Below are 22,589 nucleotides of genomic sequence, written 5' to 3'. Positions count from 1 at the left end.
TTACGAGATATTACATATTTTATATCTATTAAAAATATAACAAAATTTAAAATATCTCAGGAAATTCTTAACAAAAGAGAGTTTTATTATTATGGTGTTTTAAAAACGTCTCGACGAGATCTACAACTTTTATCTCAAGAAAAAAATCAAGTCCTATTTAAGAAATTAGTCTCCTTTAAAATTTCTCGAATAACATGTATGGCACGACTCACATTGGAATCGTACGACTCCCTTCAAACCAAACAACTTTTATCTGAAGCATTTCTTTCTAGAATCACAAATAAAAGAGTTTTTTTGGGAGTGATCGATTAAAATAGGACACCCTGTATACTTGTTAATATTAATTATGTCATAAATAATTTATTAAATGTTTAAAAAAATCTCAAAATATATAATCTAAAAAATATTTTATTTATTAGACAACGTATTAAACATTCAATGCACTATTACATTATACAGTGATCTGAAAACGATATACTACTGCGCAAATAAGTAATTATTTCCATCAGTAACAATTAATAAAATAGATTATGAAATGCTCACCTCGCAATCGGTTACATCTAGCCGCTTTTGCGGGTTCGACTCTTCTCTTCTTTCCGCATTGCTATATATTTCTTTATGGCACACACACATTCACATTTGTTTCCTAAAATAAATAAACTTTGCGATTACAATTAAACGTGATTACAAGTAATCACTAGAATATAATGGCTGCATCCAGAAGCACGATCGCTCATTGAGTGCTCATTGAGCGCTCACAGGTAGCCGCTCAGTGAGCATTTTTGATGTGCTGGATATATGCTCACAACAGTTCACTATACGCATTTATATGACGTATAAGTTATAGATATTTATTTGCACTTATAATAAACATCTACGTCTCTAAAGATCTGCGTAAATATTAATTTCTATCTTTACTATCTGCCACCTGTAAAAATATACAAATGCTTTATCTAAATAATGTTTAACTACTTAATATGTTAATTTTTTGATTATTTGCAAAAAAGAATAACTTAACTTTCCAACTAAAAGATGAAAATTAACAACGGCACAAGAATTATTTTAGTTACTAACCTTTAGGGATATTAAATTGGTGCGAAGATTGGAGAGAGAGCGTAAAGTAAGCGGAGTGAGCGATAGAAAACCACGCTCACGAAAGTGGCGAGCGCTCACCGTGAGCAGCTCACAGAGCGTTTGTATCCATGCAGTAGATAGATCTAGGGGATATACTGAGCGCTCAATGAGCGCTCAGTGAGCGGTCGTGCTTCTGGATGCACCCAATGATCGCGCGACTTTGTCATACCTTGCACGATACTCTCGAAATTAATCACACGCGACGCGTACTTCATCCGCTTTCTATAACCCTTTCAACTGTAGCATTATTCTCGCATATTTCTATTCTCGCGTACTTGTATCTCTATCTATCTCAAATTAGAGTATCGACCTAAACGTACGCGTAATCTTATTTTTACAGGCGATTCCGCTTTTACCGAACAACAGGGCAACTAAACACAATCGCCGCCGATTGTATGAACGGTTCGTTGCGTCGCATTTTCGGGAGTGCCGCTCGCGAAATCGTTGCATTTTTTAATATGCCAATTAAAATCGTCGCATTTTCGGGAGTGCCGCTTGAAGTTGTCGGATTATCCGGAACTCCGTCGCGCGATTTTAATAATTTTAGCCAATTTCCACTTTCTCAGACGTGACGCCTGTCTCGTGCGTGTCTGCCCAAGTAATTTGACCTAACTGTGCGTGGAGGGGCTGCATGCAACCTGACGTACCGGTGGCGAGGGGAGGTGATCCTCATTGTAGAAAGCTCGCTTTCTACTTTTCGAGGATCTCTCTTCTTTCTATCGAACACTTCATACTGAGCACGCGGAGATAAGTCCAAATTGAGTCAGCTGTCCGGCTCTGAACGCGTCGAGATAACGTAGTTATCGCGAACAATTTTTCGATCGACAAAATCGGGTGTTACTTCACGTTTTCGGGAGTAATGTATTAATTATCGTGCGATTATTGTTATCCGCGTTTACGCGTGGTGCCGGTGGAGTTGTGTCGGACATCGAGGGAGCTTCCGGACAACCCGAGAAGAAGACAACCTGAGAGGAGGAGGAGGCCTGAGAGAGGCATCGGGCGCCAGCGGAACAACTTTGCGGTAAATATTATTTTTTTCCTTTTGTATAAAAATAATTTTTTTGTTTATTTTTGAGTCGTTTTATTTTCCCGTGATTTAGAAATAATAAATAATTAGAAGGAAAGAAGTAATTTAACATATTATAGAAATTTATCTTTGTAAAGATCTTTTTCTTAAAATATTTAATTATTTAAATTATTATCTAATTAAATAATAAAAAGTTCGATGCGCAATAGGAATTATGTTTTAAGACATTGGGTTTTTTGAACAGTATTTTAATATGAATTTTATATTTGTCTGTTACAGATTCAACGTAGCTACGTGGCAGTTATAATTCCGCTGTTGCGAATCATAATCGGTGAGTGATGAATTATTAACATATTTATTAAGGTAACAGATGCGTGGCAAATTATTAAATATACTTACCATATATTTAGATAATTGTATGCAATTTGATGACAATACAAAGGTACTACACATAAAAATATAGCATTCTATACATCCGTTGCCTTAAAATGAATCAGTTAGAACAGATTAGGATAAGTTTAATCCTGGACGTCTCTTTATTATTATACTTATTGTGTATTTATTAGTTAATTTAATGTACATGCGAGAATATACTCATTGTCAGTCAAATAATAATGTATCCAGGATTAAACTTTATATAAGTCAATGCAAAAAACCAATATATAATATATATTGTTTTCTAAGACATTCTTTTAATTTGGATCATGATCATATACGTACATATTATAATAATAGAAATATTTTAGTATCGGGTAGTATATACAATTCGTACAATTCGTACAATTTATAGATATATACAATTCATACAATTCGTACAATTTATAGATCTTTTTCATAAAAAATAAGCTAACAATTATTAGATACTTATTTTAACGCATTGACTTTAACCTAAACCGTTATAGCTCATTCATATGTAGGGTGATTGATAACTAGATTTTATACCAGTTAAGGTAGTAATTCCGATACAAATTTTTTATATAAAAACATCTAAATATATATAATCATATAATATTATATAAAATATTATTATATAATTATATAACATATGTCCATATATTATGTCCATACTATGTTTTTTTTCTCTTGTTTAATCTCTGTTCGTATGTACATACAAGAAAAATATTAAAAAAAAAGAATTAGAAAATGATTAAAAGAATAATTTTTGCATTGTTTTTTTACAAAAAAAAAAAAAGTGTGCAAATGTGAAAAATTTGCTCACATTATAATCATATTTTATATACGTTATTACATTTATATATGATTATATATGATTATATATAGGCAAATAAATGAACAATGCAAAAACAATAAAAAAAATTATTCTATTAATTATTTTCTAATTCTTTTTTTATTATTTTTCTTGTACATACGAACAGAGATTATACAAGAGAAAAAAACATATGGACATATTTTATATAATATTATATGATTATATATATTTAGATGTTTTTATATAAAAAAAAATTTTACCGAGATATGACGTGAGATCCACTATATATTTTGTTATAAAATAGATGATTTTTTGTAGTAATTATTTTAATTATTAGAATTGATAAATATATTTTACATTATTTAAAAATAATTTTGAATTAATATATTATATGAAAAATAATTTTAATAATTTGCAAAACACAAAGAGAGATTTGTTACCAATCCTAATTGAGTGGGAAATTTATTATCTCTTTCGGATCTTACGTCATTCATCTGAATTTCTCATCTCTGCACGTTTTTGAGATGAGATTCAGCAACGAACGAACCGTTCGAATCGATAAAAATACGCATGGGCCTTAGATTCTGTTGGATGGAACGTTTATTAATTTTTATTTATTTTCAAGTTAAAGTTCCATTGTTTATATGATAAAATTTATATTTAATGTAAATTTCATAACCGTGATCGAATCTCTTCGAATTAAAATGCAAGACATAGAGATTTATTTCAAATTTAGATTTGTTTCCAATTTGATACTTATTTTAATTATAGAATATATATTTCAATTGCTACGATTAAACGCGCATAAAGAATAAATGCGCAATTAATTCGCGTACTAATGGAATTATTATCGTTAATTATTGTTATTGATAATTGTTGAATTTGTATTTAATTAATTTAATTAATGTGGCCTTTTCGCGACGCGTTCGTGTTTCGTGCATCATTAAAAAGCGTACAATCTTACGCTTATTGCCGGCGATGATTAGTCGGCAGCAGTAGGAGTATTTCTCCTTGCTGTCGATTTGTGGCTACATAAAGCCAGGATACGGCCAGGTAATATAAAAGGTGAGTTTAATCTGACCAGAAGAAAGAAGACGAAGAGGATCAAGGTAGGTTGGTGTATCACACCAATCAACGTATAAAAAATACAGGTAAAAGTAAGCCTGTAAGCTTATCTTGTACTACATAAAGTAAACTCATAATAAAACGGTCTCGATTTAAAGCCAAATTTGCGCACGCTTTTCTGATTTTGATAATCGCGATCGTAACTATAGGTATATTAGATAAAGGCACGGGTAGGTAGGAATATTATGCATATAGGTAGGTAGGTATAAATAAAAACTGAATAAAAATTGGGTAGGTAGGAATACGGATAGGTAGGGATAAGGGAGGGATGAGTCAACGATTTCAGAAAATAACGACGTGGGAAGTGACGCATTGAGGGAATTCCAACTAACAACCCGAGAGGACAGCCTGAGAGGAGGAGGAGGCCTAGCAGAGGCATCGGGTGCGGTGAAACAACTTTGCGGTAAATGTTATTTTTTGTAATCTTTTTTCCGTTTATTTTTGAGTCGTTTTATTTCACCATGATTTATATATTTTAGATATGTAATAATTAAAAAAAAAAAAAGTAACTTACAATTTTATAAAAATTTGTTCTTGTGAAGATCTTTTTCAGATATGTATAATTATTTAAATAAATATTTAATTAAATGATAAATTAGAAGTTTGATGCATATTAGAATTATTTAATGTCGAATCATTTATTTATATGCTTCAGGAGATAACGACGCGGAAAGTGTCACATCGAGGCAGCTGACAACCCGAGAGGACAGCTTGACAGGAGGAGAAGGCTAGGGAGAGGCATCGGACGCCAGCGGAACAACTTTGTGGTAAATATTATATTATTTTTTATTTTGTAAGAATAATTTTTTCTGTTTATTCTTGAGCTTTTTTATTTTACTATTTGATTTGAAAATAATAGAAAAAAGGAGTAATTTAGTCTTATAAAGAGTAATTTAATAAAAAGTTATTATATGTATAACTTAATACTATATGTATTCATGTCTCATTATCGCACTGTATGCGTGCACTTATTTATATATTATCTAACTTTTTGTGTCTAAAATTTTGTATTACCAGGCGCGAATATTCGCACCACCGTACGATATCTTTTTTTTTTTTTTAACGCGGGGAAATCTTTGACTACTGGGATCTCAGGCCGAAGCTCGATTTGCCCAGTAGCCCTTTCAGGAAGAAGGGGAAGACCCCCCCGCCTCCGAGGGGAGACGAGGGGAGTGCCGGATTTCTACCGGCTAAAAACCCCGCGGGAGTCCCTCTCGGCGCGTTTAGGTGAGGGGGCAGCGGGTAACGCATAATTCGTCCGCCGCCCACCGTACGATACCTTAGCACAATCAACTTAACGCAATACCTCAGGGTGTAGTTCCTTTTTCTGGATATTTGGAGAGGTGGCGTGGCGCAATTAATCATACACAAATAAATAAAATAAGGATAATATATTTAAAACTATCATAGATATTAGAAAAGATATAAGGAAAAATATGAAAACGAGTACAAGAGCGGCGAATCGCCTTCCGCTCGAACACGAATCACAAAAGACTCAAAATACCGAATAACACGCAACGAGCCTACCACGCACTTATACCGAATAACACAACGAGCATACCACGCAATTATACTCACGCACTCACGAATCTATCACACGACGCACAAGCAAACCCACCCAACGCAACAACGCAACGATACTCGCGAATACTCAAATCGCAACCAAATTCAACTGCAGGCGATCTCGCCGTGCCAACCCTGCCGACAGACGATTGTCCTCGCAAACAATACCTAACTTTCGGCGGACGATCTCGGATATCCCCAAACGCAAGATGATCCGGCGGACGATTCCGCGGCTTGCCACGCGAATCTCGAGATTTTCCGCGAAACCTGGTGATTCCAGCACGGCACCGCGCCAATTCCGACGACTCTACGGACTTACCTAACGCAAGATGCAATATTTACATTTACACCAACGGATTAATCACGAAACCGAGTGCCATCCGACATAATACATTGTCATTCGCGAAACGCAATCTTACTAACATAAATTACCGAATACCATACAATGCTACATTTACCACAGAATACCGAATAACGCAATGTGACTGTCGCATGTCGACCGTGACGGTGTTCCCCGGGGAAGGCGTACGTGATCTCTACTTAAGGAGGATTCGTTCTCGGCGGGGCCCCTTCGTGAGCTCCAATTCACACTTCTCGACAATTAGGGAGAGCGCAAGGTACCAGTGGGCGCTCATTTTTCAGATAACAGGTAATAGAGATAATCCAAGGTACCCTACAACGCGATATGACCTCGAACGAACCCTCACTTACGCGGAGACGCCAGAGTGGTGACCTTACAAGAATTGATGTCGTCCGCAGGATGTCCGGATCAGCAGCTCAAAGGTGTTCGCCTCGCTCGGTCGGGCACGACAGATGGCCATCACTTCTATCGGTGGCCCCTCGGGGTGGCGGCCAGAGGGTTGTGCACGTTCCCTGGGCCGTGACGTCGCACCCTGTTTCACTTCGTCAGGGCGTCCTCCAAGGTTTCTCGGTTTCCTCTGCGGCGGCCGAGCTCAGGGTCGTCTATCGTACGGTGGGCTCCGATATTGCTCTTGCGAGGAAGTCCGGGCGAGACCCGACCGATGGCCATGTTCCTCAGCCGTTTCCTTGAGTGCGTCCTCTGTCTCTTCCCTCGTGGCGACTCAAGGTCGTTACAATGTGGTTCGGTCACCAAACCGGCAATCCTCTTAAATGTTCGTTACTAATTCCGCCGAAGCAGCGCAATTACCCTTCCCCGCTCCGAGCGAGGAAGCACCCCTGAACTTCCCCTCGGCCGAGCCCGTCCGGGTGGCGGTCGCGACTTGTCATGTTACAATATATATTTGAAATTTAAATCGTGGTATGAAATTTATTTCCAATCAAAAGTACTAATAAAAACATAAAAAAATGTGCATGTAAATTAATTTAACAATAAAATAATTTATAACTTTAATCAAATAATACCATATTTTATAAAATAGAATACAAATTTGCTGTTGCGCGTGAAAAAAATTATTTAGTGCCATATTTAATATTCATATTTACCTCCGCAACATCTTTCTTTTTTAACATAAATTTCAATTTTTTTTATCTTTCTTTCAAATTACTTTAATTTCTTTCGAATTTGACATTTCCTTATTGACGTTAATAATGTCAACGATATTTGAACGTTTATATGTATTTTTCTTTCTTCTAGATATTGATGTATGTTACTGTATTTTGCAATTATAACATTTTATAAGTAGCAAACGCTATTTCTATAAGATGTTTATATATATTATACATGTATAAACATACTTCAAGAATTATTTATTTCTTTATTTAGTAATTATAGTCTTCCAAGAAAATTATATTATTTGTATTGGTATTTGTTGATGCTTTTGTATGTATTATATTATTTAGTAAATTTATAATATTCAAATAACTATTATAAAATAATAAAAATAATACTTAAGAAAATTTTAGAATAATTAATATACAGGGTGTTCAAAAAAAGTACCAAATTTTAGGAGCATGTAGTATTCGTCAAAACAAATTAAGAAGTCTTAATTTTTCCTGGGGTTTTCCCTGGGCCTTGTGCACGAGACAGTTCTGGCATTGCCACACGTATACTGTGCAATGTCGCGAAACATGCCGGGTTAAGTAGAATTATATACTGCAATTCGCGCAATTGTTTTAGCTGTTACCAGATATCCAAATATCTGGCGGTGGATGCATGATAGCGGTTCGAGATCCGTTGTTCCTTGGGAATGCACTCTTTCCACTGTCCCTCCGCCGGCGTTTCTTTAAAGTCAAAGCTGTGCAGCACATGCTTGAACAGTCAGTCACATTTTATCTTGAAGTCCGGTACTTTCTGGGGTGCAGTTTTCGCGGAGTGCTACGTGCATTGGTATCATGGGCACTTTATGGTTTAGTAACGGCGTGGATCTCAAGTTGACGTGACAGGCCATCTTGTTGAGTGACCAAGAGTGACTATTTCAATTTGAAATTGTATTACTGGATTTTAAAAATTAATTATCGGTGATAATAGTGAAATGGTATCTCTCTAGCCACGTATCCACTTTATGCGCCAGACGACGGCGACGGCCAGATACTTCAGTCCAGATAATTACGTTCGGACTTATTGAGTGTGCGGTTTGCGATCAGCCGCTCTCCTTCCGGAATGTATTGTGTCAAGACGGCCATCAATTAATCCCGTTGGGCATCTGTCTGTAGAATGAACTGCCGCCTGAAGCTGGGACACACCAGCATCGGTCAGGGTTTGCTTCGAAGTTGATTGAACGCAATTTATTCGGCGGTTTCCCAGATTCACTTGCGGCTTGTTGTTGTGTAAGTGCGATAAGTGGGGCGGCGATGATGGCAAATCTTTTAATAAATCATAGCAATACCAAGGTACCACTCCGCCCAGAAACTGTCATATTTACCATACATTTTGTAGGACGGGACAGTTGGTGATGGCACTGATCTTCTCAAGTCGATCCGGATGTTCTTTCTCGCAGTAAATAAGGTGTCCGAGATAGTTAATGCGATTGACACAGAAGCGGCACTTGTCGGGTTTGAGTCGGAGGCGCGCTTTTCGGAGACAGTGGAATATTTCTTGTAATACGTAGAGATATTTGTCGAAGGTTTGGCTAACAATGATACCTAGGCAGACAAACACGTTGAGCTCCAGCTCTGGTCCGAGTACGGTATTCAATTGGAACGTTGCAGGGACAGAGTGCAGTCCGAACGTGAATTGCATCAGGCTTTTGCTGAGCATGATAAACGCTGTAATTTTTCTGCTTTTTGGAGATAAAGGCACTTAATTGCCAATATCCGTTTTTCAGGTTCAGCATTGAAAGACACGAAGTTTCCCGCAACTTATCGAGTTTTGCGAAGATCCGTAACGAGAGATATGCGTCTATTTTTGTGACTTCATTGACTCGTCGAAAGTCGATAAAAAATCGAGACTTTCCATTCTTCTTTTCGTCCTAACGATAACTATTTGCATTGACTTTATTCAATAATTACTGCTTTATTAAAAACATTATAGAAAAAAAATAGCTCAAGACTTTTCGACTCAATTTTTGATAAGGAATATCGCTGTGTAGTAAGTAGTAAGCGCGAATCAAGTGACACCCTGTATATTATTATGAGTAAAAGTTTTGAACATGTTACATATATCCGTATGACACTGTTACAAAAAGCACAAAAATTAGAGTTTGTAATAAATTATAATAAAATAAATGTATAATATATAATGTAATAAATATATAACATAATAATTATTACAGAGCACTTGATCAACTGTGCCTATAACATCGCTCTTGTTCCTAATTCTGCACCCTATAATATTGAGACTATTACGTGTTACATTCGCTTATAGGCATTGTCTATGTGTGTTTAAAGAAACTAATTCTTTAATGGAATTTTATTGATTCATACAATCATTCGACACTAAAATAACTTAAAAAACGAAAATGCTATTAAATTAAGGGGAGAAAACTAAGTAGAAGTACGAAAATAAGCGATTTTTTGAACAATTTTTTTAGAGGTAATAAAATAATCGCATCAATTTCAACTTTTGGCATACTTTAATTATAGGTGTCAAGCACTAAAATAAAATTTTTTACAAAAGAAAATGGCGGCGTTACAGGCTTCACAATTTGGCGTCTTTTGCGCGAGGTGGAAAAAGGCTGCCATCGTCACGTTTTTTGTAGCGGTCTAAAACAAAAAATCAAAAAATTTTTCGATTACTTATGAGTTTAGGCGAAGGATATACCTATAAGATTATAAAAAAGTGCAAAATTAAAAATTTGGTAGGCATTTTAATCAAAAATTCAAATTTTGCAAATTTGAATTTTTGATTAAAATGCCTACCAAATTTTTAATTTTGCACTTTTTTATAATCTTATAGGTATATCCTTCGCCTAAACTCATAAGTAATCGAAAAATTTTTTGATTTTTTGTTTTAGACCGCTACAAAAAACGTGACGATGGCAGCCTTTTTCCACCTCGCGCAAAAGACGCCAAATTGTGAAGCCTGTAATGCCGCCATTTTCTTTTGTAAAAAAAATTTTTTTTAGTGCTTGACACCTATAATTAAAGTATGCCAAAAGTTGAAATTGATGCGATTATTTTATTACCTCTAAAAAAATTGTTCAAAAAATCGCTTATTTTCGTGCTTCTACTTAGTTTTCTCCCCTTAAGGGGTGCACTTCTGAGATATTAACAAAAAATATCATTTTTCATTGTTTTTGGAATATCTCGAAAACGACGCAAAATACGAAAAATGTACAAAAGAACTTTTTTGTAGGAAATAAAATTTTGCATCAAATGTGTATATAAAAAAATTTTAGGCGATATCAGAAACCCAAGAAATAAGATTAAAACGGAATTAAAAAATAGCGAAAATTTGGAAAAAAAGATTTTTTTTACATTTTTGCATACAACTTTTGTTCTAGCAGTCTAGTGCTAGAAGTGATTTTTTTGTTCTGAGATAAAAGAAAGTAGACATTCTAACGAAAAAATGTGGGGTCGAAAACATTTTTACGACCAATAGTGACTGAGATATCGTTTACGCAAGTTGAATGGTTTTAGTCGGTTTTTCAGTGTTTTGCTTTTATTTCAATTTAATGTTATTTAAACTAGTTTTTTTACAATTATCAACGAAAACAAATATATTTCTTAAGAAAAGTCTTTTTCAGGCATAAACAATTTTCAATAGATTGGTAACGAAAAATTCGATAAAATAAAGCTTTCGTTTCTAAGATATTTAAAATTTTGTCATGATATTCGTTTTTCGAGGATTTTGCCTTGATATTTTTCTACATAGAATAAAAAGAATCGATTTTGTTGAAAAAAGGCAAAAATTATTTTTAAAAACTTGATTGCATTTCGTACATGCATTCAATTTTGCAAAATTGTAAATGTTAAAAATAATATTATTATTTGCTTCATTTTGCAAAATTGTAAATGTCAAAAATATTATTATTATTTGCTTCATTTCGTTATTCTATGTATACAAGTATGAAGGTACAGTCATCGAAAAGTGAATATTCTACGAGACATTACATTTTTTATAAAAAATATGACAAAATTTAAGATATCTCAGAACATTCTAACGAAAGAGAGCTTTATTACAGTGTTTCGAAAATGTCTCGACGAGATGTACAACTTTCATGTGAAGGAAAAAATCAAGTTCCATAAGAAATTAGTCCCTTATTTTTTGAAAATGACACAACGCAATCCTGTGTCCCTCTTCAAAGCAAACAACTTTTGTTTAAAACATATTTCTCTGCAAATAAGTTGTGAGGATAAAAATTTGTTACGCTTTATTTTGTCCATCTTATACGTACTGTTTATATATTTATATAATCAAGTGACAAATACATAAACAGCACATTTTTTTTCAAATGTACAAAAAGGATCTAAATTATGTGATTTTGATTATTGATACTATAGAATGGGCCACTTCAACGCCCATTCCCGTGAGAACGCACCCAATATATTTATGTTCGTCTCTCCGATTTTAATTTTGAAATGATACATTTCTAATAATCAGTACCGTCATAACAGACGCTTCTGACATTTTACTTTGTCAGTACCGTCAGAACAGACGCATCTGATTTTTATTATAATCAGTACCATCCGAATAAACGTTTGTAGCATTTTATTTTGCCAGTAGCGTCAGAATAGACGCATCTGATTTTTATTATAATCAGTACCGTCCGAATAAACGTTTGTGGCATTTTATTTTGCCAGTAGCGTCAGAACAGACGCTCTGACATTTAGTTTTGCAATACCGAAAAAATATTTTATTCATTGAGACATGTTTTATCTAAACGATATATTTATACATATCGTAACTTTGTAAATAGTACTACGGACGTGTTGGAAATAACGACAGATGTTCCTCTTCTATAATTTTTATAAAGTGTCGTCTCATGTCTTCTACTTCATAGGAATATTTTACATTACAAGGATTGCCCTTATTTACTATTGTTGTGGCAAAAGCTGCGGCGTAAATTCCGCAACTTGTACCGTCTGGTTGTGCATCGACTTTCTCAAAAATAATATCACTTTGCCTTATTTTTGGATATCGACGCTTTATATATTCTTTTTCCTTGAGCACCAATTTGTCGTATGTACAGCCAGATATACTGTCATATACGAACAGTTTGGTGCCATCACAAAATATACATCGCCAGTGTTCAATTCCCTCTGCAGAGCATTGATTTTTTCCTCCAATTATTTGTAAGCTTTTGTCGCTCTTACTAGCGTCAATATCATTAGGCAATTCTTGATAGTGTACACTTTGCGTTTCAAAAAGAGTACTTTGTCTCACAATGCGTAAAAATTCATCTATTGATTCGTCCGTTAGTTCGTTGCCAGACAAGACATTCTGTCTCACAATGGAAATAGGTATAATAACTTCATTTAAATTTATTATTTGTCTTGCCTTATCCTTTTTGGTTATATCTCGCTTGTAGCTTGTACCAATATATGTACAATCTTGAGCAATCATAGCAGTGGTAATTGCTGTTTTCATCGGTGAAATGTCACATTTTAACGTTATTTTCATTTTCGTTATTTTCATTAATGACATTGAATGTTGTAATGTCCTTCTGCAGATACAGTAGAATATCTCGCGGCTCGATGCCTGTAAACTTAAATATATAATTAATATATTTTATCTTGTTTAAAATATCCAAAACAGTGGGATGACTTGGTCCAAAAGCAGCGTTAATTTGTTCAAAACATTCTGTATAGGCTCTAAGTGCATCAATCAATTTAAATTCAGAAAGAAGTACATTTGCAATACAGTATTGAGTATTCAAGGTTTCACGGTGATTTTCTCCCAAAACTTTTTTCCTTTCATCTAAAACTTTTTGAAAAGTCGTCAGGGCTTCATAATAATTTTTTTGTTTGTCGTGTATTACAGCAATGTTACGTAACGTCTCCAAAGTTCTCACATGATCAATACCTAAAACCACTTTCTTCCTCTCGTAAACATCTTTATAAATTGTCAATGCCTTTTCAAGCTCACCCTGGTTAGCCAGTACCACCGCTATATTTTCTTGAATACACAAAACTGTTGGGTCATCTGCACTTAATATTTTTTTACTTTTTTCAAAAACTGTTCTATTGATATTTAACGCTTCTTCGTATTTTCCTTGTGCATCTAATACTAATGCCATGCGAAATTGACTATCTAAAGTATCTAAATGATTTGGACCTAATATTTCTTTTTGCTTTGGACAAATTTCTTGACAAATATTAAAAGCTTCTTTATACCTTCCCAGCGTATACAACGTAAAAGCAATTGTACTCCCTGTACTTAAAGTATTCTTGTCATTTAAACCCAGTATTTCTTTCTGTTTCTGGAAAATTTCTTCAAATGTATTTAAAGCTTCTTGGTAAGCCTTTTGTGCGTATAATACATTACCTATGTATGTCTGAATATCTAAAGTGCCAGGATTATCTGAACCTATTATTTTTTTTCTTTTTTCAAATACGCTTTCGAAAATACATAAAGCCCTTTTATAATCGCCTCGATTATAAAACATTAAACCTTCATTAATCTGAACGGATACATCATCTTGTAATACCTCTTTTAACTGTTCGACTTCTGAAAAGTTATTATGCACTGCAGAAACTACTAGAGTTTTGTTCTCTTCATTACGAGCATTCATTATTGATTTTACTGTATCAATATCCTTTATCTTGTTAAGATCATTAATAACTCGAGAATCATTATTTTTAATATTTTTAAATGAGTCACGCAGTAATTGAAATAAGCGAATAATACTTTCATCTACAGTAAAGTCTGATGGTGTTTTACCATCAGAAACTGCATTATATACTGCACCATTAGATAATAGGAGTTTTACAACTTTTAAGCGACAGAACTTAGCAGCATAATGTAGAGGGGTAAATCCCTTCTTATCAACTGGATTAGGATCAGCTTCATTTTGTAACAGAATATTGATAATCCTATCATAGCCTTTCCACGCAGCATAATGCAATAATGATGTTCCATTAACATTTTTGGCGTTAACGACCGCCCCTGCTTTAATGTAATTCTCAACATCTGAAGAGCCATTACGTTTTACAGCCTCGAACAATTTCTCAGTTGATTCTAATAAATTGATAACGTTTTCGTCATTAGACATTTTTAGTGGTTTTTTACAAGTATGGTCAACAGCGTTATAAACTGCTCCATTTTTTAATAAAACTTCAATAACGTCTTTATAACTAAAATTAGCAGCAATATGCATAGGAGTTAAGCCATTATGATCTTTAGCATTAACGTCAGCGCCTTGTGTTATCAAATACTTTGCAACTTCCAAGTGACCTTTCGATGTTGCATAGTGTAATAATGTCCAATTATCTGCATCAAGTTCATTAATACTTAACCCTTTACTAAGGAACTCTACAGTATCTTTACAACCTTCTCTCGCTGCAATGTGTATAGGTTTTGAACCAAAGGCATTTATAGCATTAACATTAGATCCCTTATCATCTACTAGATATTTTACCATCCCTAAATTATTTTCTTGCACTGAAGCATAATGCAATATCGTCCAATCATCGTTACCTTTAGCATTTATATCTATTTTTTCGTAGTCCTGCAGTAGTAACATTTTAACCACTTCTAAATGACCATGTGCCACTGCTAATTCTAGAGGAGTTCTATTCTCATTATCCTTAACATTAATATTTGCTTTATTATCAAGTAAAACTTTTACAACATTACCATGACCATGGGTTGCAGCTATATGTAATGGTGTAAGATTTTTGTAAAATTTAAAATTAAAGTTAGCTCCATGTGCTATTAAAATCTCAACAATTTCTTCATACCCCTCCTGTGCTGCAAAATATAATGGTGTTAAATTATTAATAGTTATGACATCAACTACAGCTCCTTTTGTTAACAGAACTTTTACTACATTCTTATGACCTTTAGTAGCAGCCAAGTGTAGTGGTGCAACATTTTCAGAATCTTTTATATTAACATCGACTTTGTGGTCTAGCAAAATTTCTACAATATCTGTGTATCCAGCAAGAACGGCTATATGTAACGGTGTATTACCGTCATTAGTTATTGCATCAACTTTAGCTTTATTTTTTATTAGAAGATCAACAATGTCTTTGTGACCTTTCGTAGCAGCTAGATGTAACGGTGTATCACCGTCATTAGTTTTTGCATTAACCTTAGCTTTTTTACTTTTTATTAGAAGATCAACAATGTCTTTGTGGCCTTTCGCAGCAGCTAGATGCAACGGTGTATTACCGTTATTAGTTTTTGCATCAACCTTAGCTTTTTTACTTTTTATTAGAAGATTAACAATGTCTTTGTGGCCTTTCATAGCAGCTGTATGTAATGGTGTAATACGGTCTTTATTTATTGCATCAACCTTAGCTTTATTTTTTATTAGAAGATCAACAATGTCTTTGTGACCTTCGAGAGCAGCTAGATGCAACGGTGTATTACCGTCATTAGTTATTGCATTAACCTTAGCTTGATTTTTTATTAGAAGATCAACAATGTCTTTGTGACCTTTTAGAGCAGCTAGATGCAATGGTGTACTACCGTCATTAGTTATTGCATCAACCTTAGCTCCTTTTGTTATTAGAAGATCAACAATGTCTTTGTGGCCGTTAAAAGCAGCTAGATGCAACGGTGTACTACCGTCATCAGTTTTTACATTAACCTCAGCTTCTTTGTCTATTAGAAGATCAATAATGTTTTTGTGGCCTTCCAGAGCAGCTGTATGTAGTGGTGTTACATTATTATTAGTTTTAGCATTAATTTCTGCTCCTCTTTCTATTAAAAGTTCAGAAATTTCTTTATGACCACCTTCTACTGAGCAGTGTAGTGGTGTAGCGTTATGTCCATCTTTAGCATGAATGTCAACACCATGGTTAAGTAGAGCATCAACTATTCCTAGATGACCATTCTGGGCAGCAAAATGCAATGGAGTCACACTTGCAACAGTGGCAATATTAGCGTCGGTTTTTCTTTTTAGTAGAGTTTTAACTATTTCCTCGTGCCCATCTCTTGCTGCATAGTGCAAAGATGTACTATTATCGGGTTTGTCAACAGCATTAACATTAGCTCCATTCTCCAATAGAAAATTAACTATCTTCTCATGACCTTTTTCTACTGCACAGTGTAATGGTGTAAAACCTGCACTTATGCCGCTGGCGTTAACATCAGCTCTGTTTTCGATTAAAACACGTACTACGTGGCCATTTAATGCGGCTAAATGTAATGGTGTCAAATCTTCATTTATAACGTTAACGTTTGCCTTATTTGCAAGCAAGACTTTAACTAACTCTAGATAACCTCTCTGTGCAGCTGCGTGCAACGGGGTTAAGTTACCTATAATTTCATTAAGCATTTTATAAGCATTTTATGAGCAGTTTTTTCCAATAAAATCTTAGTAACATCTATATGATTATTCATTATTGCATAGTGTAAAGGTGAAAGACCAATTTTATCTCGGGCAATAGTATGTGCTTTATTATTATTTAATAAAACTACAACAGTATCCTTGTGACCTTTTTGAGCAGCGACATGTAGTGGCGTTTTGCGACTATTATCTAAATCATCAATATATAAACCTTTCTTTATAAAAAATTCTACAATATTATTCCTTCCATGCTCAGCAGCAATATGTAATGGGCTTTGACCATTAATATCTTTCACATTAACGCTTAAACTTTGATCAAGAATAAGTTTTATAACTTTAGGACTGGATCCCATAGCAGCAAAATGTAACGTGGTCCATGAATTAATACTTCTAGCATTAATATCTGCACCTTTTTCGAGACAATCCTTGAAGTTGTTTGGCTTTCCTTCTTTTAAAGCAGCAAACATTCTTTCCTGATTAGTAATGGTATCTAAGTCTTGAGAGTATTTCTCTCTCAAATTGAAAGAATTATCGCTTACTAACTCACCAACTTTTTCTTTGCTTTTTATATCCTCCTCGTCAATTTGTTCTTTGCTTTTATTATTTTCTTCAATAAGTTTTTTAGCGTTCAAAACAACTGCTATTAAAGGATCAAATAACAATACATTAACTAAGGCATTATCATGAGCTAAGTGATTACGCAAACATTTTCCAATTAATAAAGGAGTGTTAGCATCTAAAAAGAGTAGATTATTTTGCTTTATTAAGTTATGCTTTAAGCTATCTAAAATTGACATTATATCCAGAACAAGCATTTCTACTACTGCTTGCAATTTTTTATTACTTTTATAGAAAGGTAATTTTTCAATAAATTGATCATTCAATGCGTTTTTGCTTAAAATATTTTCCAGTTCAGATAGTTTTAGTTCAAGCTGGTTATTATATTCTTCTTTTGTTATATTGTAAGTCTTTCCTGGTATAGAAGTAAACGAAACTTTTTTATTTAACTTTTCCCATAATTTCTTAATCCATTTTATGTCACTTATTTCAAATTCAAAAATATAAAAAAAAATTTCGTAAATTAATTTATCAAGATTGTTATGTTGAATTCTTGGCTCAATACTACGATAAATTTTTGTGAACAACTTAGCAATTTCTTTAAGGCTATTAAGCTTTGTTTTTATAGTCATATTTTCTAATATTCTGTTAGCAAAAAATTTAATTCCACTAATAACGTTGTTTTCAATCTTAAATTTTTCACTCAAATTGATTAAGCCTTCCATTATTTTATATCCTGTGATATAATCAGTTCTGATATTTTCTGATTGAGGTTCTACACAATGGATTATGTCATTAATTTCATTAAATAATTTCTTTTCATAATCCGTCTTGTCAGTTATATTATCGCTTAATTCTTTAATGAGTTTTTCAAGTTTCTCGTATTCCATTATTTTAAAATTTTCAGGTATCATTTTATCCAATTCAGCATTACTAAATATTTCAGAAATTTTTTTTATCTCACTGCTTGAGGTTTTACTATCAGCAATTCTTTTGAAAAGCATCCTAAGCGTTTTAATTTTTTTACTATAAAAGAATATCAGTAATTACAATATCGATTTTTTTAATATCATTTTGAACACCAGTAAAAAAACTAACATTTGTATTTTCCTCAATTTTTATTCTCTTGGAGAGTGAATCAGCATGCGATAGTGAATCACGTAAATCTCTCATTATTTTTCTTGTATCTTCTGGTAACGATAATAGCAAAAGCTCACTTGTAGTATTAGATAACTTAGGGGATTCTAAAGTGTTTTTTAAATGCTCACCGATAACCTGTAAAACCCTTGTAATAATTAACTGTCCTTCCTTCTCTTTAGAATCAGCCGATAACGCCAACTTTATATATTCACTTATTTTCATTAAAGAATAAATATCCTTAATTTGTTGATAATCGTTATACAATTCTTTAAATTGAGGATCTCTACTAATAATCCTTGCAACAACATCCTCGCGTGTTAATTTTTCATCTTTAAGTTTCTCTGCAACAACTTTTTCGCGATTTTTTTGACGTTTTTTTTGCACGTTTTTTTGGACGTTGTTTTTGGACGTTTTTTAATGTTTTTTAAATTTGGAAGTTTATTAATGTCCACACTTTTTTCTTCTTTTTCAAGTTTCTCTGCAAAGTTTTCTAAGTGATGTTTTAAATTTGGAAGTTTATTAATGTCCACACTTTTTTCTTCTTTTTCAAGTTTTTCTGCAAAGTTTTCTAAGTAATTTAATATTTTGCTTTTATTCAATGTAGCATTATAAAATAGATTAATTTCTTCTTGTTTTGTGTGAGAGAAAACAAAACTGATTAAACAAAATTCCATTTCTTCCCAAGGTAATCTATCATAGGTTGATTTCAACTGCCGCTTTAATATATGAATATTTTGTGCGATAAATTTTGCTACAAATAAAAATTTTTTATCTACTTTTTTTGTGTTTGAGTAATCTTTCTTTAGCATGTTAATGTTTTGAAGTGTTAATTCAATTCGATCTTTGATGTTATTAAGACAACTCTTCAAATTCTGATCTTCACATTCTGGTCGAGAAGTATTGGAGAAGAAACGGAGGTTTATTAACTTATTTTGAACAAAAATTTCCATTTCGTCTGACAATGGTACATCTTTTAACTTTAATTCTTCATAAGCTCTTGAAAGGATTTTATCCAATTCTTCTAAATTATCAGCAAAATAATTATCTGGCCATTTACTAATGAGTGTATCAAGAAGCTCAACATTGCATGAACGTATAGCATAATAAAACGCATTATGACGTGTTTCATCTTCATCATATGGTAATATAGTGTTTCTTCCAATAACAACAGACAGATTATTTAGAATTCTACTATTACTATCAAATAGATACTTTAAAATTTTTACTTTATTATGTTTACAAGCTAAGATAACTAAATTAGTGCTTCTAACAGGATTGCTGGCATTATCATAATAATTTCTCAAAGTTATTTGATCTTCTACATTACTTATATTGTCAATTAAATTGCTTAGTTTTTTTAAGCTATCAATATTATTCTCTGATACTACCTTTTCGAGTCCAGTTAGAACTTGTAGACAAAATTTTCTTGCTCGTTTCTTCATAGTTTTTGTATTCTGTTATAAATTCCTGTTTAAATCAAGAAGCAGGTGGTAAGAGTTTTGGCTGGTAAAAATCAGTTTGTTTTTTGTGTGCGTCTCTTTCTCTATGTGAACTTCTCTAACAATAAGATGCAGTTATTCTAGTAGTAGGATGATAAAATTTATTTAATATGGCAAGAATAAAGAAATATTTTCTTTCTATATGTCTAAATAAGCTAAAAACAATAAAAGTTAATATAACAGGTTTTTAAATAATGGAAGCGATATAGAGAAAGGTCAACCATATAGGCACAAAAATAGATTTGCCAGTAATGTTCTATTAACCTGTAATATGATAAGAGATGTAAATTTGTTTTATATTTTTCGGAATGGAAAATTTAAATTATTTCAGTTTGGATTTTTCTAAGCTAATGTTGTGACCGAATCACATTATAAATAATAATTATTGATTATAAATAATAAACACTCGTTATATGGTTGCCACTTGATTTCATCGCCAAGAAGGATTCCTCTGATTGATAATCTTTTCTTCTTTTGTTACAGGTATCGACGTCACGGGAACCGAGTGGGTAATCGTCCACCAGGATCTAATCTCGAACGAGTATCGACTGTTCTCAGTAATAGGTAAGTATTATCCCACAGTAGATATTTCCTCACAATAGAGAACTGTTAATAATTTACACTTTCAGATATTAACACGACACTCGCAATAGCAGTGCGGTGCGAAAGGAGGAGAAGTTCGGACGACTTGTACTCTTGTACACCGTATTCACTTAAAAAAGAGTATTGTGAGTTATCTTTCACTTGCTCGTACAGTCACCACACTCGCATGCGCACACTCAAACGTTTCGTATGACTCACTATAATACTAATCGGAAGTGTTTCACAATGTCGCATAATATCGTAAGGTCAATGCAATATTGTAACGAACACCCGTGATTAATTCGATATAAGTCGGTAATGATGATTACATGTTGTGTAAGAAATCTCGCACCTCGGTACTAATTGTTTTTCCCGGCAAGTGACCTTTATTTGTTCTTAATCACAATCTCTATTGCATGTTCTTATAGTAACTCATACGTGTCACGCGCCTACAGATTTAAGTGTCAGAACGTTAAAAAAAACGTTTTGCAATCTATCCGTTACGACGCGACGCGACGTTCTCCCGGCAATAGACCTATATTGAATTTAATTAATTCGCTTTCCAATTAAGACGTAATAGCGTCTTAGCACTAGGGGCTGTTACGCGCTGTCACAAGACACTGCATATATCAATAAAAGACTTACGTCCGCTTGCTGTGACTGCTCCCGGGCAAATAACTTTTATTATTTAATTGCTTATTCACAATTACTTTTACATTTTACTAACTCACATACTTAATACGCGCGGTTGCGCGTTATGACTCGTCCGCACGCTACGACGTTGTATCAGCAAGTGATAAGAATTTCACGAGCACACACATCAAAGCAAAGTCGACTAACATCCGTTATATGCTTGACACTTGATTCGACAGACTTTGAGAAGTGGAGAAGGACAGACATATGATCTGCAGTCTCCTTCTCTCTCGAGCTATAGAGGTGTGTGATTTCGAATCTCGAGAATCTCAAGTCTCGAGTTGATAAAAGTTAACGAGTCACGACGTTATTTATTTTTAATTTATTAATTCTCTTTCTACCAGAGTTTGATATATTTTCAAGTATGCTGTTATAAAATTGAAATTTATAAATATAAAAGCTATAAATATAATTAAATAAATATTTATAAATATAAAAATTGAAATTTAAAAATGTATAATGTATAAAAATCCACTCTTGGCCAATACGCTTAAAAAAAAACACACACATTAACCTGTAGAGGACAGGAAGGTTATTTTTAGGCTCTACGGGGGTCGCTTTTTTTGTAGTATAACACTTCAACACATATATAGAAGTTATAAATAAAAATAATAAAAAGTCATGAATAAACTTGCCTATCCTGTAAAGATTAAACAAATTAATTTTAGCATATTTAAATTTGCATAATAATAATAAATATTAACCGTTGAGGAAAAATTATAGTTTTCAGTTTTTTTAACTCTTATTTAATTTATTTTATATTTATGTATTATAGTATAACTTACATGTATCGTTGCTCAACAGAATTGTAGAAAAGTGATGGTCGATACCGATAACACGCTCCAATCGCTATGTATTCCCCGCCGCGACATATCGTCTGATATTTGACTTCAGATGTAAAAACTGTGAAGAGAGAATCTTTATTTGATATTGATACATTTTTCAGTAGGCCGACCGGCCGAAGGTAGCAGTTTAGCAGTGTCTTGGATCTTTGGAATAACCATCATTCGCAAATTTTTAATTGTACGAGCGCGCTTTATTTGAATAATAAAAACTGCTTGATAATTATTATTGTATAATTATTATTGTTTAAATACGTGTGCCAAAGGCCTTGCCAATGCTAAATAGACTTGCCATTTATAGTTCTATTATATATACTTTATTTCATATCGAATATTATGATATCATAATATTCAATATGAAATAAAGTGTAGGTATATAATAGAACTATAAATGGTACG

The 22,589-nt window shown here is 33.3% G+C and overlaps 2 protein-coding genes and 1 long non-coding RNA gene across 3 annotated transcripts in view; 1 reads left to right on the top strand and 2 right to left on the bottom strand.

The window, feature by feature from the left end:
- Positions 1 to 22,589, top strand: part of LOC139824047 (uncharacterized) — a 55,332-nt gene that overhangs the window by 1,682 nt on the left and 31,061 nt on the right. Inside the window, exons 3-4 of the long non-coding RNA XR_011734980.1 lie at positions 1,475 to 2,155; positions 2,441 to 2,492. This is a non-coding gene — a long non-coding RNA (uncharacterized lncRNA). The remainder of the gene's footprint in view (positions 1 to 1,474; positions 2,156 to 2,440; positions 2,493 to 22,589) is intronic.
- Positions 5,871 to 17,005, bottom strand: LOC139824043 (uncharacterized). The gene has a single exon (XM_071796531.1). The coding sequence runs from the start codon at positions 16,862 to 16,864 to the stop codon at positions 13,019 to 13,021; it is 3,846 nt and encodes a 1,281-aa protein (XP_071652632.1). The 5' UTR covers positions 16,865 to 17,005; the 3' UTR covers positions 5,871 to 13,018.
- On the bottom strand, positions 18,743 to 20,634 carry LOC139824044 (uncharacterized). The gene has a single exon (XM_071796532.1). It carries the CDS (start codon positions 20,014 to 20,016, stop codon positions 18,892 to 18,894), a length of 1,125 nt encoding a protein of 374 aa, XP_071652633.1. The 5' UTR covers positions 20,017 to 20,634; the 3' UTR covers positions 18,743 to 18,891.

The sequence above is a fragment of the Temnothorax longispinosus genome, unplaced genomic scaffold (assembly GCF_030848805.1).
Source record: "Temnothorax longispinosus isolate EJ_2023e unplaced genomic scaffold, Tlon_JGU_v1 HiC_scaffold_25, whole genome shotgun sequence".
Lineage (NCBI taxonomy): Eukaryota > Metazoa > Arthropoda > Insecta > Hymenoptera > Formicidae > Temnothorax > Temnothorax longispinosus.
The sequence above is the reverse complement of the archived record's forward strand: the minus strand, read 5'-3'. Positions and strand labels throughout refer to the sequence as shown.